The 16,866-nt window shown below is 45.4% G+C and overlaps 1 protein-coding gene and 1 long non-coding RNA gene across 2 annotated transcripts in view; both read left to right on the top strand.

The window, feature by feature from the left end:
* Positions 1–393: 393 nt before the first annotated feature.
* Positions 394–3,756, top strand: LOC142765692 (uncharacterized). The gene is made up of 2 exons (XR_012884362.1): positions 394–1,056; positions 1,350–3,756. It is a non-coding gene; the product is annotated as an uncharacterized LOC142765692 (long non-coding RNA).
* Positions 3,757–10,547: 6,791 nt separating this feature from the next.
* The window catches only part of LOC119167077 (hypoxia-inducible factor 1-alpha), a 284,063-nt gene continuing 277,744 nt past the window's right edge, over positions 10,548–16,866 (top strand). Inside the window, exon 1 of the mRNA XM_037418495.2 lies at positions 10,548–10,728. Within this exon, the coding sequence (XP_037274392.2) occupies positions 10,688–10,728 (41 nt within the window). The 5' untranslated portion in view covers positions 10,548–10,687. The remainder of the gene's footprint in view (positions 10,729–16,866) is intronic.

Raw genomic sequence — 16,866 nt, 5'->3', positions numbered from 1 at the left:
AACTGTGTAATTTATTACAACGCTTTAGAGCTGGGAATCGCTGCAGATCGTTGCAACTCGGCCAAACGCGTTTCCAACCGCCCATTCAACCGCTCACAGAGCGACATGCTCTTGGCCAGAGCTCGTCAACGTGGCGTCTGATCTGATTGGCTCAGAGAACATCTACCACTGTTTGGGTGTCATAGCCTGTAGAATGCGCGGAAGAACGACTAGTAGGGTGGCGGCACCTGTCGGAGCCTGTATGAACCACTCTGCGATCTTTGTCTTTGTTGCCAGACAGCGTGCGTGTCATGGAGGAAGGAAATGGTGCGTGCTGCCGGTAACAACTTCCAAGACTGGGCTACAGTGTACTACACTGTAACTGTGCAACCTGCTGGCCTGTGATTTCAGAGGTCTAGACTGGTAAAATGTAATCGTCGAGCGGCGCTCAAGACAGCTCTGCGATCTTTAGGTAGCATCTAGGAGGATATATATAAAAAAATTGCTGGAGTGGAGGGAGCGCTCTTCAAGTGAAGCCAGCGCCGCCATGTTGTGGTGGGCAGAAAGCTCGGCTCGGCTGGCTCGGTGGCGGCCAGCGCTGCCAGTTCACCTGCAGCGACGGTGGATTGCGGTTCGTGCGCCTGTCTTTCCTTGACAAGTGTGTCTCTGCAGTGCATTCGAATGCGTGCGGCTCGATTCAAGCGAGCATGGTACAATCCTGCGTAGCGTATGGGTGCACAAATCGCGCGATTCCTGCTTCCAAGATCACATTTCACAGGTGCGTACTGAAAGCACGTAGTGCTTACGCGGTCTAATACGGCTGACTCGTGTTTTTCATTGGTAGGCTTAAGGAATTAATATTTGGAAATTATTGGCAGGTTTCCAAAAGATGCTGAGACACGGAACCTATGGGAGCGAGCTGTGCGTCGTGAACACTGGAAACCGACAGATAAAGATCGCCTTTGCTCTGCGCACTTTGATCCGGCGTGTTTTGACCGGACCGGACAAACAACAAGGTTGAAAGCGGGAAGTGTGCCGACTTCGTTCGCTGCTTTTCCTGCCCACCTCCAGGCACCGGTAAGCATCGGAACTTCGCAGATATAGTGCTCTGACATCAAGGAGGTTGGAATGACGTAGACATATCTCTTCTGTCGTGTTTTGTCGACGTGACTGCATTGCTGCGTGTTTCCTCGCGAGCTTTTCGTCCCGTTCGCTCGTTTACAATATCGCTCAACACACGATTAGCGCATGATCATTGTCGAATGTTCCCGAACATGCTTTCGTGAATACATATATTCATGTTATGAGCAATAATTGAAGTATATATATCATTCTAAAAGTAGTTAATTTCCACTATGTGCTTATTTCAGGTGAAAAGGAAGCGGCCAGCACCAAAACCTCGAGGATGCAGTCCTGCTCAGCAGCAAGAGGCCTTAAATACTGAAGATCATGTCACTGTATCACCATCAAAGCAGTGGTACAAGACGAAGTTGCAGGAAACAGAAGACGAAAGATTGCACTTGAAGAAAAAAATTAAAACGTTGCAGCAGAGCAAACGAAGGCTGACACAAAAGAAAATCACCGCTGAAGAAATTATTAGAGGCATCGAAGAACAAAAGCTTTTGTCAGAAGAGGGCTCCAAGATGTTCGATGCAGCATTTTCTCCTGACATACAACAGCTGCTTCACCGGGCACGGACAGAAAGTGGAGGTAAATACCCTCCAGAGCTGCGAACGTTTGCACTAACTTTACATTTCTACTCACCAGCAGCCTACGAATTTGTGCGATCAAAGTTTAATGACGCCCTCCCTTCGCAGCGCACAATCAGAGAATGGTATAGGTCTGTTGATGGCCAACCAGGCTTTACAGGTGAAGCATTTTCTTTCTTGGAGAAGTTGGTTCAAGGTCGCTCTGAAACTCTTTACTGCGCTCTGATTGTCGATGATATGTCGATTAGGAAACATGTTGAACTTGTCGGAGACAGGGTAGTTGGCTACGTTGATTTTGGAGCATCTCTTGATGATGACAGCCTTCCTGAAGCCACAAATGTTTGTGTTTATATTGTTGTTGGCATAAACATGAGGCTGAAAATTCCAGTCGGCTACTTTCTTATCCACTCGCTCACTGGTTCTGAGAGGGCTGAACTAACAAAACAATGCATTGAACGACTGGAATCTGTGAAAGTTCAAGTTGTCAGTCTAACATTTGATGGTGCGTCATCAAATTTCACTATGGCAAAATGCCTTGGTGCAGAACTGAAGCCTGATCCTGTCGAGTTCTCCACATCCTTTAAAAACCCAGTTGATGAGTCAAGGGATGTGCATATCCTGCTTGACCCATGCCACATGATTAAGTTGATTAGAAATTCACTGGCAACAATGTGTTACATCACTGATGTTGATGGAAACCACATAAAATGGGCTTACATAAAGGCACTGGAGGCTTTACAGCGCGAGGAAGGGCTCCGCCTTGGCAATAAGCTAACTAAGGTGCATATGCAGTGGGAGAAGCAAAAGATGAAGGTACGGCTCGCAGTTCAGGCACTCAGCGCTTCAGTCGCAGACGCTCTTGAATTTTGCGAGCAAACGCTGAAGCTGCCACAGTTTAGAGGTGCTAGTGCCACGGCAAAATTTGTGAGGGTATTTGATCATCTCTTCGATTTGCTAAACTCCAGAAATGCGTTTGCAAAATCATACAAAGCCCCCCTTCGAAAGCAAAATGAGCCTTGTTGGAAACCATTTTTTGCCGACGCTCGAGAGTACATATGTGCTTTAAAAGACCCATTCGGTCGACCACTTTTGCAGGGAACAAAGAGGACAGGATTTGTGGGTTTTCTTGTGTGTATACAGAGCACAGAAAGTATCTTCAAGGAACTCGTTCATGAAGGTCAACTTAACTATCTGCTCACGCACAAGATGAGTCAAGATCACGCAGAAACTTTCTTTGGCTGTGTGCGAGGACGTGGGGGGTTCAACAACAACCCTACAGCTGCCCAATTCATGGCAGCTTACAAGCGTCTATTGGTCCAGACAGAAGTGAGATCGTCCACCTCAGGCAACTGTTCGCAAGATATTGTTTCTATTCTGGGTGCATCTGCCTCTGCCACTACATTTTGTGCAACCACTGAGGTCACATCGCGAAGGTGTGCCATCCTACAACCAGAGGACCACGATTACACAGACCGAATTGACTATCCAGAGAGCCTCTCCACATTCGTTTGCTCTGTCGTGCCTTACATTGCAGGCTTTGTCGCTCGCAAAATCGCTACTACAAACACCTGTGAGTTGTGCATAGAAGCTCTTCATGGAGCGGATACATCTCTATTGGTGAGACAAAAAAATCGAGGTGGACTCTTTTACCCTTCCGAAGACGTTGTGTCACTGTGCGAAACAGCGGAAAAGGGGCTGCGTCGACTGCAGGCTTCCACTCAATGCCTTAAGAGCATACATGCCAATACCAAACAACTAGTCCTGGAGATTTTGAGTCAATCACTGGAAAAGAGGTGGTTTTCACAATTGGAACAACATCTTTTTGACGTCGACGTGTTGGACAACCATATTTACAACTTGAGCAAGCAAGTATTGGAGCTGTACATCAAGATCAGGCTGCACCACATGACAAAGGAACGAAGCCGGGAACTCGTGAAAGACAAAGTTAGGTCTTTGCTTTCAAGACTCGTCATTTTTAGGAATCAGTGAAACAACTTTGCCATAACGTTCATGTTGGCTAAAGGCTGAGAAAGCTGTACAAATAAAATTTTAACACATGAAAAACGAACCGTTCTGTAGTCTCTTTAAATACTGCCAGTGTATCGGCGACTATGTGAGCACGTTTTTACTTCTCTAGCAGCAATCATTTGCGAAAAAAAAACGGCCGCGGAAGTGCACTATATGCTACGCGGCCGCCTTCCTGCCCACCACAAGATGGCCGCCGCCGGCTTCACTGTGCTCTATGGGTAAGTATAGGCGGCTTCCACTCCAGCAATTTTTTTATATATATCCTCCTAGGGTAGCATATGCAGTAACTCTACTCTTCGATAAAGCCCCTGAAACTGGTGGTGGTAGTGGTTAGAAGATGAGAAAAGGCACCTAATTTCTGCAACCCGGTCGGGAGCACGGCGCAGTGCCTGAAACTTAGCGACGTATGTGCTCATTTGCGCACCTTCTCTTCCCCCTTCTCCGACCTCTCCCAAGGCCGGTGCCGCGTCGGTATTGGCCAGATGCCGTCACGTGGGACCGTTCGCAATATTCGTTTGTTTTGGTAGAGCCATGGGTACAGCATCTACCCTTGCGTGCCGTTTGTGCTGCGAAATAATTTTCATCTAAGAATGACGTGTGTGTGTGTGTGTGTGTGTGTGTGTGTGTGTGTGTGCGTGTGTGTGTGTGTGTGTGTGTGTGTGTGTGTGTGTGTTGGATAGAGTTTAGGCGCCCAAACCTTCTTCCTCCATGGTAGCGCGACACCCGTATACTCCCAAGTGTGGACCGCCACGGCACGTCCAGCCCAGCTGCCCTGTGGCGGACTCAGCAAACAGCCATCGTGTGACGCCGTCATGACGTCATAGATTGTCAAAATATTTGACGCCATGGTGACGTCGCTTGGCCAAAGGTGGTCTGAGGCACTGCAAAGCCACATGACTTGCAAAAAAAAAAACTCCCAACACTTCCTATCCCAGAGACAATGCATAACCACTTTATATATGCACAGAAAGCTCTCGAAAGGTCGGGAGAGAGGATGAATTGATAGCTTGCTTGTGACGTCATGAACTAACAGCATGGCTCCAATATGGCGGATTACATGACGGCAAGGTGGTATGATCTCGTGACGATTAAGCTGGTCCAGTATGATAAAGACGTCGCTGGAACGATATAGGGCCTGTGTGCATGAATGACGAAGGCACCACCAGCATGTGATGCATTGATAACGCTCACGTTACATCACGAAGTTTGCATCCCGCCATGTTGGTGCTTCAAAGTGGCTGTTTGAGTTACGCCAGCGCAATTGCAATCGACTGTGAAGAAAATAATACTGCTTCCACGTTCGGTGAATGTATATCGAACTGAGACCGTAAGACTTTCGGTATGTCGGTGTTGCCTGGATTGCTAGTTCATGATGATAAGGGGCGCGAAAAAAACGACACACAACAGAGAAGAAGTACACGGGACGACGCGGACGAGCGCGTCGTCCCGTGTACTTCTTCTCTGTTGTGTGTCGTTTTTTTCGCGCCCCTTATCATCATGAACCAGCACCAACTCGCCCAACTTTTTACTTTACTGGATTGCTAGGATTCCTAATTTGGAGGGATTTGCACGTCACGACGATTTCCCACGAGAAGTTTCGTTCTTGATTTAAAAAAAAGTGAACATCATGAGCGAATGGTAGCATCTGAAAAAGGTAAAATTGTACGACAGGCAGGCCCGTAGCCAATGGCGGAGGAGGGTGCCCTATCGCCACGCCCCTCCCGAAATTCGGAGGTGTTATTCGAGGCCTTCGTATATCATAAATAGGCCTTCAAAATCATATCGGAATTTTGAGACGTAACCAATGCGCTTATTATTATTAGATGGAAAAAAAAAACACCACCCAAGCACTCCGTACGTATGGTTAACCAGTGAAACTGAAACGTGCGGCCACAGGAGGATTTAGACGTGGCAGTCCACCGCCGATAGTGTCCGTGACCACTATGGCGCGAAGTATGAAAAAAAATTTGAATAAATAAAAAAACATACCAAGCACAGAAAGGGAAACGAACTCGGGCACTCTATATAGCAGCCCAGTACTCTGCCTGTGCGTGAATCTCCGTTGCAAACTGATTGAATGCAGGCTTCATGGGCGGTAAGGAATCGCGTTAACATGTGTAATAGTTCGCGTTTGCACAGTAAAGTAACAACGAGGTTACTGCAAGGCTGGCGTTTTTTCTTTTTTTGTAACTCTTTTTACTCCAATTCGTATTTTTGTGTGTGGTAATCATGGAGCTGAGTCGTAAATATTCTAACGTATCGTGTAAATAATACTGACGTTGTTAATTGCCACCAATTTTGCATCAATTCAAAATGCCCGCGTTAAGAAACTAGCGCCCCACAGCGGCGAAGCGCGTATCAGACCACGGGCGCTCTGTCGTTGAAAGCACAATTTTCAAATCTGCGCCCCGCGTCTGGTAAAGAATGAAACGATGTTTGCTTCGGTATGTCAAGCCTGTTCAGTGAACGGGCTTCAACTTTATTTTTACACCCACCAAAGAAGCTCGGCAATTTGTAGAGTAGACCGCGGCTTTCACGTTTTCCGAATATTACAGTGCTGCGCGCCGCGCAAAGCTTCCGTTTCGAAAAAAAAAAAAACAATTCCCGTGATCCTTTTCTACGCCTGACCAATTATTTCATGCGCAGTGACGCAAAGTCTCCGATTGGCGACTTGACGTACCACACAGCTCGTCGATTGGTCACGACGGGCCACGCCTACCCCATCCTGTGAGGGAGAAGGTTGGCGAGGCCGTACGATATTTTGAAACCAGCTTAAAGCGATGTTCTAACGCCCGTAACTTCCTTCATATTGCAAGTATTCGCGAAATTCTTGCGGCAGCACGTTCACGAAGCGAAAGTGCACATATTTCTCTTTACAACCATTTTTAGAGCTCGGGTTTGATTACTGGCCCTTTAAGAAAAAAAATAACATTCATGTACTAAGCAGCCGAAACTACCTCGAGAGCAGCCTGACAACTAAAAGGTAAGAGTGAGGAACATTAGATCTCGCCGGGTGCCTGTCGGGGTATTGTGTGAGCACCGCGACTAGGATGATAACGCGTGGTTACTATAAAACCAAATTAAGTAATAATATTGTGTGAGCCCCGCGACTCGGATTGTGGCACACGCTTACTATAAAACCAAATTAAGTAATATTAAAGCACGCCCGCCACTCATAATTGGTTAGAAGTGCCAATCATTAAAACAATGTCGACATAGGTTCGACCGATGTCGTTGGAACCAACTGGTTCTTGCAACTTTGGGGGCGACTGACTTTGGAACAGACTTTGCGCTCCCCCTTTTAGGTAATACAAAATGGTCACCCCTCTGACCCCCCCCCCCCCCCCCCCCCCACGCCGCGCCTGCGGTTTCTGCTTCTGTACAAAGAGCTGCACAGAAGCCAAAACAGCGAGTATGATATCGTAAGAAGCAATAATAGGCCAGAGGAATTTGACATCCTACCAGAACAACCGTGGAAGCAAGTAAAGCTCTAGAAGAAATGGAAAGAGGCAATGCCGCTGGTGAGGACAAAGTAACAACGGACCTGCTGAAATATGGCGGAAAATGGTTTTAGAAAAATTAGCCACCTTATATACGACGTATCTTTCGACGGGAAGGGTACCAGAATATTGGAAGAACGCCAACATCATCTTAATCTATAAGAAATAAGACATCGAGGAGTTGAAAAATTACAGGCCGATAAGCTTACTGCCTGTTGTCTACAAGCTATTTGCAAAAAGAATAGGTAATAAAACTATGGTGGCATTAGAGTTTAATTAGCCAAAGGGCCAGGTAGAATTTCGTAGAGGCTACTCCACAACGGACGATATTCACACTATCAACGAGGTAATAGAGAAATACGCGGAATACAACCAACCTATATACATTGTCTTCGTAGATTACGAGAAAGCGTTTGACCCAGTCGAGACATCAGCAGTGATGCAGGCACTATGGAATCGGGGCGTCTACGAACCCTACAAAAACATACTGGAAGAAATCTACGGCGGATCCACAGCACAAAGTTCTCCGTAAAGAAAGTGACAGAATCCCAATAAAGAAGGGTGCAAGGCAGGGAGACATGATCTCACCCATGCTGTTCATCACGTGTTTACGGGAGGTTTTCAGGGCCCTAGATTGGAAAGAGTTAGGAGTGAGAGTAAATGCAGAGTATCTTAGTAACCTGCAATTCACAGATTGCGTTGCTTTGATGAGTAATTCAGGGGACGAATTACGGCTCATTATTACACAACTGGACACCGAAAGCAGAAAAGTAGATCTGAAAATAATTATGCACAAAAACAAAGTACTGTGCAACAGTCTCGACAGAAAACAGCGTTTTGCGATAGGTGGAGAGACGCTGGAAGATGTAAAGGAGTATGTCTATTTAAGACAGGTAGTAACCACGGAGCCGAACCACGAAAGAGAAATAACTAGAAAAATAAGGATAAGGTGGATCACATTCGGCAAGCATTCTCAAACCATAAATTATAATCTACCACTAACCCTCAAGAGAAAGGTATATAACCACTGCATTTTGTCGCGGTACTTACTCACAGGGCAGAAACATGGAGGCTTACAAAGAGGGTTCAGCTTAAATTGAGGACGATGCAGCGAGCGATGGAAGTAAAATGATAGGTGTAACCTTATAAGAGACAAGAAGAGAGCAGAGTGGGTCAGGGTTAAGGATATCATAGTTGAAATCAAGAAGAAGAAATGGACATATGGGTTGGGTACGTAGCACAGGAAGGTTAACCGCTGGTCTGAATGGATTCCCAGAGAAGGCAAGCGCACGAAGGGGAGACAGAAAGTTAGGTGGGCCATTGAGATTAAACGTTCGCAGGTGTAACGTGGCAGCATTAAGCACAAGACCGAGTTGATTGCCGAACCATGGGAGAATGAATGAATGAAGTGAACTTTATTTGGACCAGGCTCTTTGTACTGCAGCGCCAAGGTGGGTGGCCTCCTAAGTCCAGGTAGCCATGGCTCGCTACCGCCGCTCGAGCCCGGTTCACCAATCGTAGCTGGTTATCAGGGTCTTGCGTCACCAGCAAAGCCTCCCCCTGGTCTTCGAAACCTTCCTCTTCATCCGTTTCTTTCTTTTCGTTTGTACTTGGCGGTGACGACGGTGGTATGTCCGGATTGTTGCGACACTCCAACACCATGTGGTGCAGAGTGTTGCGCGTGTCCTGAGGGCAAAACTTGCAGTCCCCGCCTGAACGTTCCTGGATACATAGCGTGCATCAATGTTCCGTACGGGTAAGTTCTGGCTTGTAGTCTTCTCCATGCCATCGCTTGTTCCCTACTCAGACTCTCCTGTGCTGGCGGGTACCTCTTCATCTGCTTCCTGTAGTGTGCCAAAATGTCTGCGTACTTCTTCAATATGCGCTCACGCGCGTCATCACAGCCGTCCGTGCCAGTGTGTCGGAGATGGCTCGGCGCACATCATCTCAAGTCGCGGCGTGCGCCGCCTGGTTTCCAGGGAGAGACTCATGTCCCGGTGTCCGAAGGATGGTTATTTCGTCCACCACGCTGCTTTTTAAGACACGTAGTGCTGCCTTTCCAATCCTTCCGTTCGTGTGTCTCCTACACACCTCTTGCGAATCTGTTATCACGGTAGCCCGCGTATTCTTGCCTTGCAAGGCCCGTGCCTTGCAGTGGGCGTAGTCAGGCTGATGATGATGATGTGGCGCGGATTACCGGCAAGAATGGATGAGTTGATACCGCTGTTGCAATAAATAGCGACACATTAAAGGCTAACGTGTCTTGAACGCAAAATATGCTACACTCGCCAACATCTAAAATCTTCGCTCTGCTGCCATTTTTATTGCAGGCACGCAGGACATTTACGATACGTCGAATAACCAATGAACGAGGGCTGTAATGTGCGCGTGGTCTGCGTTAGCTCTTTCCCACCGTCGCACGCAATGAAAGTAAACTTCGAAAGTCGTGAAACCTATTTTATATTTGGTATTTTGAAATGTTTCAAGCTGACTTGACGAGGGTTGTACAGCGAAGTGAATCATTCTTCATAGCATCAAATAAATAAATAAATAAAGAGGGAAAACTCTGCTAAAAATCAGTTTGTTGTTCTTGTCATAGTTACACAACTCAAACGCGTTCGCCTGAGCGGATTATTGGAAATTGGAACGCTATTTTGCGGCTTATTTTGACGGTATTACTGTACTGCGCGACTCATTTTCAACATTATTTTTTATTGCCGCGTATGTTCCTAGTATACAGCCTTGGACTCTTGGAGATAGCGTTTTCTTCCCTCTGAGGTGTTTCAGTTACGGCAGAGCCCGACGCCAGATGTTCGATCTCGAAACAGCGCTACACTGACGTGGAACTCTGTGCAAAGCGTCGTCGTGGGATGGTCTCCTGGATGCACTGTTCTCCCGGTGCCAGCGCGTACGCTTCTCTTTATCGGCCGCGAACCGGCTTCCCTGCCGCAGGGACGAAGAGCCCGACGGGCGCCGCGACCGAAAACGAGCTTTTCTTTTTTATTTTTTGTCGCACGCGCGATACGCTTCACAAAAGAATAGAGAAAAACCAGTTCACGTGCCTGCGGTTCTCGCGACGGCGGCCATGTGGCGCCACCGTCTATCTCAGATTCCCGCGGCGCACACTTACAGGTGGCGCGCCCTCGAGGAAAAGCACGGATTACTTTGCGGCCCGTACGTTTCCCCGAGGGATGTTGTGCGTGCTTCATGTCGTCTGCGAAACCAGCGAAAATCTGCGTGGTCAAGTGGTGATCGCCGTGTTGCCGATGTGAAGTTTCCGGTGCCGGTGCCGACCGACTCGCGTCCATCGTTCGTGTTTTTTTTTTATTCCCCGTCGTGCGTCGTCAAGTCGCCAACATTTGTCGAATCGTGGAGATCCCGGAATCTGCATGCAATCCTCGGCAGTGTCCTGAGACTGCGTGCGACTTTCTCGACGATCGGCGAGCCCTGCTGAAGCGACCCGCCACCGGGATGTGTGCTGCCAAAGTGGCAAGCGCTCCCAAGGAGCGACGGTAAGTTTCCCGTACTCTTAACTAGGCCTAATCGCGAACCTTTTTCTACTTGCTCGCATTCCTCGATGAGAGAGGCTTTTTTAGGGACACGACGAGCTCGCAAGCAGCCGCCGTTGACGCCAGCGGCGCTTTTGACGGTGGCCCCCCGCCACTTCCTGGATAACTACCTAACCACTCCGAACAGCTGTTTGCGGAGTGTCTGTGCGCTGCCTGCGACAGCGCGCGCGTGGAATAGTCTGGTCCGCGTGTGTGACATAATCTGTCGTTCCGCGCTTGTCGTCATGCGCTCGAGGCGACGAGTCCGAGCGCCTACAGGGGCGGGTGCTGGGTTCGATCGACTCTCGCCAACTGGATTTTCGAGTGACTCTCGTTGCGCTGTCGGCCTGGCGCCCCTAGCTATCGCTCGCCGGCGCCAGTCTGCTTGGGCAGGCAAATTGTGCCCGGCCTGCCGCTAAAGTATCATCCACATCAGCAGTGATCCGCCGTCGCCTCGCGTTTTTCCCAAGGACATTCGCAATTCGAGACTGTTAGGTTGCTCCAGTTTCAGTCTCTTCTGGGTATCTTCGGGACTACGCAATATCCCTTGCGCAGTGGTGGTACGGTCATCTTTACGACCGCCCTGCACAGCCGGTCAGCCTTTCAGTAATTCGTCATAAGCCGAAAAGCGCTTAGTAACCACGTCGGACAAACCGCACTTTTTGCTACAGCTAGCTAATCCTGAGCGCGGAGGTAGATAATTTTTTTGCGCGACGAACCGTTATCACGAATCCTAAGGAAATCCAGTTTCCGCGAGTCGCGCTTAACGATCAGAAAATTGTCGTTGAAACTTTTAGGCACTGAATCGGTCGTGCTCGTCGATCCATTCATTTCCCGTTTTAATGGCAACGCAATCGAACTACACCTGCGCTACGACAAGGAATGATAGGTGCCGTGAAGTGTTCCATATTTGTTGCGTAAGCTTGGAATACCGCTGATTCCAGAGCGTAGAGGTAGCTTTTCTTTTCTTTTTTTTTCCGTTAGCCACCGTTATCACCAACCCTAAAGGGATTCACACAGTGTCCTCGAGTTAATTGTGCCTAATGAGCAGCAATTGTCGTTGTTTGAAGCGTTAGACACTTAGCTCTACTCAGCGGTCCATTCATTTTTTTTTTCTATGTTATTGGTTACGAGATCGCACTTCACTCGCGCTACTACTGCACGTTGTGAAGTGTTTCGAGTTTGAGAGATAAAACTCGCCTCCGTCGGTTGCCTTATCTGATCATCTCAGCTTGCGAGTGTTCGCTCTTATCCGGGGGTGGGGCAGAAATACGCGCAGTGTCCAAAAAAAGATTCTCCGCGAATACATTCCTGTAATGTCCGTTGCTGCTTACCTGCCACTCATTTAAATCGACGCGTACGGTTTTTCGCCCAATCGGTTGTCTAGACACGGCGCGCCAGTTCGTCACGTCCACTCGAAAAGTGTGACAGAGCTCCTTGCACTCTGCGACACCCCAGCGCCGCCGAAAACAGCTGTGGAAGAGGTTGTTGAACTCGGCTCTCTCCGCCAATCGGAGCTGCTGATTAAGTAGGCATTTCTATGTGGAGACACACACGCTGCTCACAATGAGTTTGTCGCGAGAGCCAATTCACTGTCGTGCATTGTTGTTCGAAGAGTGCCACTTTTACAGCACAGCTATAGTTTACAATACAAGTGTTCTCATACGTTGCATTGCCAAATTGCTCAACAGCGATTGGCTCCTTTGCGAAATGATGGCGATGTCGTTGAGATGATTTTGATAAGGCTGAGTGATGGTGTGCCCACTTTGCATTGTAATGAAGTTTATAATGATGTTCCAAATGAGGGGAAACTGGCCTGCACCGGTCTCACTTTCGATCGTGATCGGACCTGATTCATAGAGAATTTTTTTTTTATCATGATTGACTCCTCCACGTAAACTGCAAACAGGAGCCCGTTCCTGCTGTGAAGCTTTATCTACAATCGGGTTTGATGGTAATCAGGAGTTCATTGTGCGACACCTTTATTAGTCTCTACCCTATCATAGACTTGCACGCCTACAGCATTGCTGTTCGACAATTTTCATGGTTTTATTTTTTTTTCTGTTTACCGATGCATAGCTTACATTGGCAGGACGCTTTGTTAATTGTTCTTATTACATAGCCATACTGCAGACATGTTATTTTGCTCCAAGCAGAAGGTGCGAAAGAAACTGTAAGCGAATTGAAACAGCAAGAAGAAGAAAGAACGAATTCGATTGCAGAAAACACACACACACATTAATACGCTGAGACCACATGTCTGTGAAACAGCAACAATATTATAACGAATCTGAACATTAAACACCAAAGGGATAATTTTCCAGTGGTGCAGCGAAATTTTCAGTCGTGAAGATATCTCGGGGTAGTGAATTCCAGTCTAACTGTTTTGCAAAAATAACCGTGTTTGTAAGCGCAGTTAGTGCAAATACCGGTGACAGTACGTAGCAGTATGTTAGTATAGTTACCCCGAGAAAAGGGCGTTTTTCAATGAAAATGTCGAGCTACAAACATTTACCGTCCCTTCCTATTCAGCTGTGATGACTTTTCATGTACGATCTTTCTTGGTCTAGTGGCAGTGCTGTGACATACCACATATTGATATGGTTGTTTTGAGTGCCTCGATTGCAGTCGTGAGAAGCTGCTTGTTGTAGTTGTAGGAACAACTACAGCATGTGTCCACCACCAACTGACAAAAACTAATGTAACATTAGAGAATGTAAAGTAGTCAACATTATTTCAGGTGTTGTAGTGCAAAAATCATAACGTACATAAGAGAACCAGTCATTAAGGCTGGCTGGCCCTTTATCCATTTTATTCCTCAGGCAGAATTTCATTATAATAGACTTGCAGTGTTTTATTTGAGACATAAGGACCCTAGAACCTTTTGAAATAAAACACGTACCATATAAATTATATGTCATTATTTAACCAGAGGTCAAAATATTTTAAACGTATCGCTTTAACAAGTGATCTGCTTCATTTGAAACATTGTAGTAAAGGTCTGAAGCATAGGCAAATGCAAAGTAATTGTTTCTGCCTAAATTTTCTCACTTTTATACATTTTCATGTGCCATTTTTAAAGAGATGTTTAAATAAAATCAAAGCATTTTTTTTTTCGGGGTAGTACATTACTCTTTCACGATACTCAAAAACGACAAGATACTCAATAAGTATGAAGACAAGGAAAAATATATTGTGGGTGTTAACGCCACCTTGACATATCCATACCAAACGTCATGACGTCACAGATTTCGACAACGCCTACTAGGGTCCACGTAGTTCCCATTCAGTGAAAATAAGGCACATTGTCATTTGAGAGCTTTCAGGAAGCTTTGTTGGGCCAGTGTCACCAAAATACGATAAACACAATTTGAAATCCGGGATGTCATGCTTGGAGATTCCTTCGTGAAATCGAAGAATACTTTGACTTGTTTTTCTTCTCCATTAAGAAACTTATGGTGGTGAAGGTAATGGCATAGTAGTTCTCAAAATAATATTTATCAATCTAAACCAATATAATGTTGCACTTTAGTGTCCTTTTAAGCCACTTCACTGAGAGAATCAGCTATGATATTTTGTTCGATCTTGTATGGCACATCATTAATTAGCTCTATTTGGCTTGAGTGAAAGCTTGCTGGAGATGACTCCTCCTGCATGTGCATTATACTTTTCCATGATGGACTTTTCGAGTCGGCTGGTTTGAAAGATACTGATGCCATACTTTTCTTGAAATAGTGTGAACTATAGATAGTTTCCATTTAGCTTTCCTCGGCAAACACGATAGCTGGCTTTTAGTGAATTCTTGCGCATGTACAGTCAGCCTCCAAAGTATTGGAGACCACTAAGTTCGAGAAAACGTTCAAATTCTCAGCAATTTGAGACTGCATTCGGCCGAACTACCCGATGCGTGTTAGGGTGTTTTTGAACAGACCAGATATTTAAATTCAAGGCTGCCTGTTGAAGCAGCTGGAGTATTTATATTTTTTTATTTTGTCTCGTGGTTTCTAAACTTTTTGATGCCGAGTGAATTTACTTGAGAGAGTTGTCTTACGTACGGAGTTTATTTGATGCAAGCTGCTGATTTTGAGCAGCTTGAGTCATGTGATAGTGCAGCAGTTCGATGAACACAGACATTCATGAAGGTTTGTTAACCCTAAGAGGGACGAGAAGCGAAACAAAGAATAAAATAAAAAAAAACTTAATGCCATTTTGAGAAAGTAAAATTTTCATCCTGATTTTCTCGCTTATGCATATCATATTTATAATTTATTCTTAAGGTTAATTACTAGTTTCTGTGATTTGTCACTTAAAAACTGAGTATATTGAACTATAAAAGTCAAGAACACTGCCCATTTGTCTGCAGTACTGTCGCACGAGTTGTCAATTTGGCAATGAAAAAAAAAATCACAGCATCTCATGGAGTGAATGATGACGAGTGAAGCAAAGCTTCGGAGGGTTTCATTGATAAAGTGTGAATCGTCTGTCGGTCTGGCTGTCTGTTTATCGAAACATTTCAAACACAGCGTGTGCCTCCGCGCTTTCTAGTGATCAATTAGAGTAACAGCGATGCAAGCGCCATCTAGTGAACACTTGGTGTACTGGGGTTGGCTACAACAGACAACTACGATCGACAAACCTATGCCTTAAGGCGCTTCACACCTAAGATATCTTAGGTGAACGCGCATTCTACCATTTTTTTAGAATGCGTAGAATTCATCTCTTCTGGTAGAAATACACTCCACTACAAAAGCACTCTATCATCTCTACGAAAAGCACTCAGTGCTTTTGGCAAATATGGTAGAGTGATTTTGGTATCACCAGTAGAGAACAAAGTTAGTAAAGTTGACAAAGCTTCCTTAACTGACTGTGACAAATTCTGTGAATGAAATATTTTGTAAAGTTTGGCAGTCTTTGTCACGACTTTCATAATTTTATTGGGAAAAGGACAAGAGCATTCTAAGATAAGCTGTGACACATTTTCCCAGTACTAGTGAATGGTATTGATCTATTAACATCTAAACTGGCTTGCTGAAAAAAGCAGATTTGTTTTTTTTTTTTGATGTGGTCACTTGTTACAGTGAACTTGCATGGAAAGTAGTTAGTTGTGTCTATACTTGTTCACTTTATCAACAAGACAATGTAGTTCAGGGAGTCGCAGTGAAATGTTTACTGATGAAGGAGCAGGGATGTTCTAAAAGGAATGTTTGGAAAGGTGTACTGTCAGCACAGCGGCCAATGTGTCGTTAGATTATCCGTGCTACCTTCATTGTTAATGTGCTGTACTTTCACATTGGAACGTGAGTATCTAGGTACAAGTATTTCATATCTTTTCATTTTCCGCATGTACAGTTTGGGTTGTAGAGGCATAACTTTGACTCTAGCACTTACATTAGAGGAAATATTACCTTTAACGGCCACATCTACAGTGATGTTACGTGTTTATTACTGCTCATAGCAGACATTATACTTTAAAAAAATATCACGTTCTATTCATGAGTTATTAGGTACCAATCTATGCGAAGTAGTTGTGAGGAATTGATGAGTTAAACATTTAAATCGTTCATGTCTGTTGTTCTCTAAATAGTGTGTGAGGAAAGCATCTCATTGACAAATTGGGAGACCGTTCAGTGTCACTAGTAGAGATATGTTCTTGTGTTGGTAGTGAATTGAAAGAGGGAAAATGAATTTAAAAGTCAATTTACTATAGTCTTTCTTTAAATTTATTTTTTAATGTCTGAATATTGCAAAGTTGTAAAGACTAGCTTGTTTCATAGGGCACGATTTAATAATGGACATGATACACATTAAGCTGTATTACTTGAAGTGGCAGTCATTCACTGGGAAGTCAAATTCGTCATTGACCAGTTAACAAACTTCATTGCTAATTAATCGCTAAGCACTTACGCTTTCAAACTGGCATTCTGATGATCTGCTTAGATTGAAGTGAGGTTAGGAAAAGCTGTCTGTGAAAGTTGCGTGGTAAAATAAGGGCAACTTGCATGCGGCATGCAAAGAAATGCTGAGAAGTTGGCAACGATGTGACAAGTTTTCGTGTAGTAGTCCTGTGTTTTAAACATAATTAATAGTGGATAAAGATAGCAG

This window comes from Rhipicephalus microplus, chromosome 6, assembly GCF_043290135.1.
Source record: "Rhipicephalus microplus isolate Deutch F79 chromosome 6, USDA_Rmic, whole genome shotgun sequence".
NCBI lineage: Eukaryota > Metazoa > Arthropoda > Arachnida > Ixodida > Ixodidae > Rhipicephalus > Rhipicephalus microplus.
This window is presented reverse-complemented; position numbering and strand designations above follow the sequence as displayed.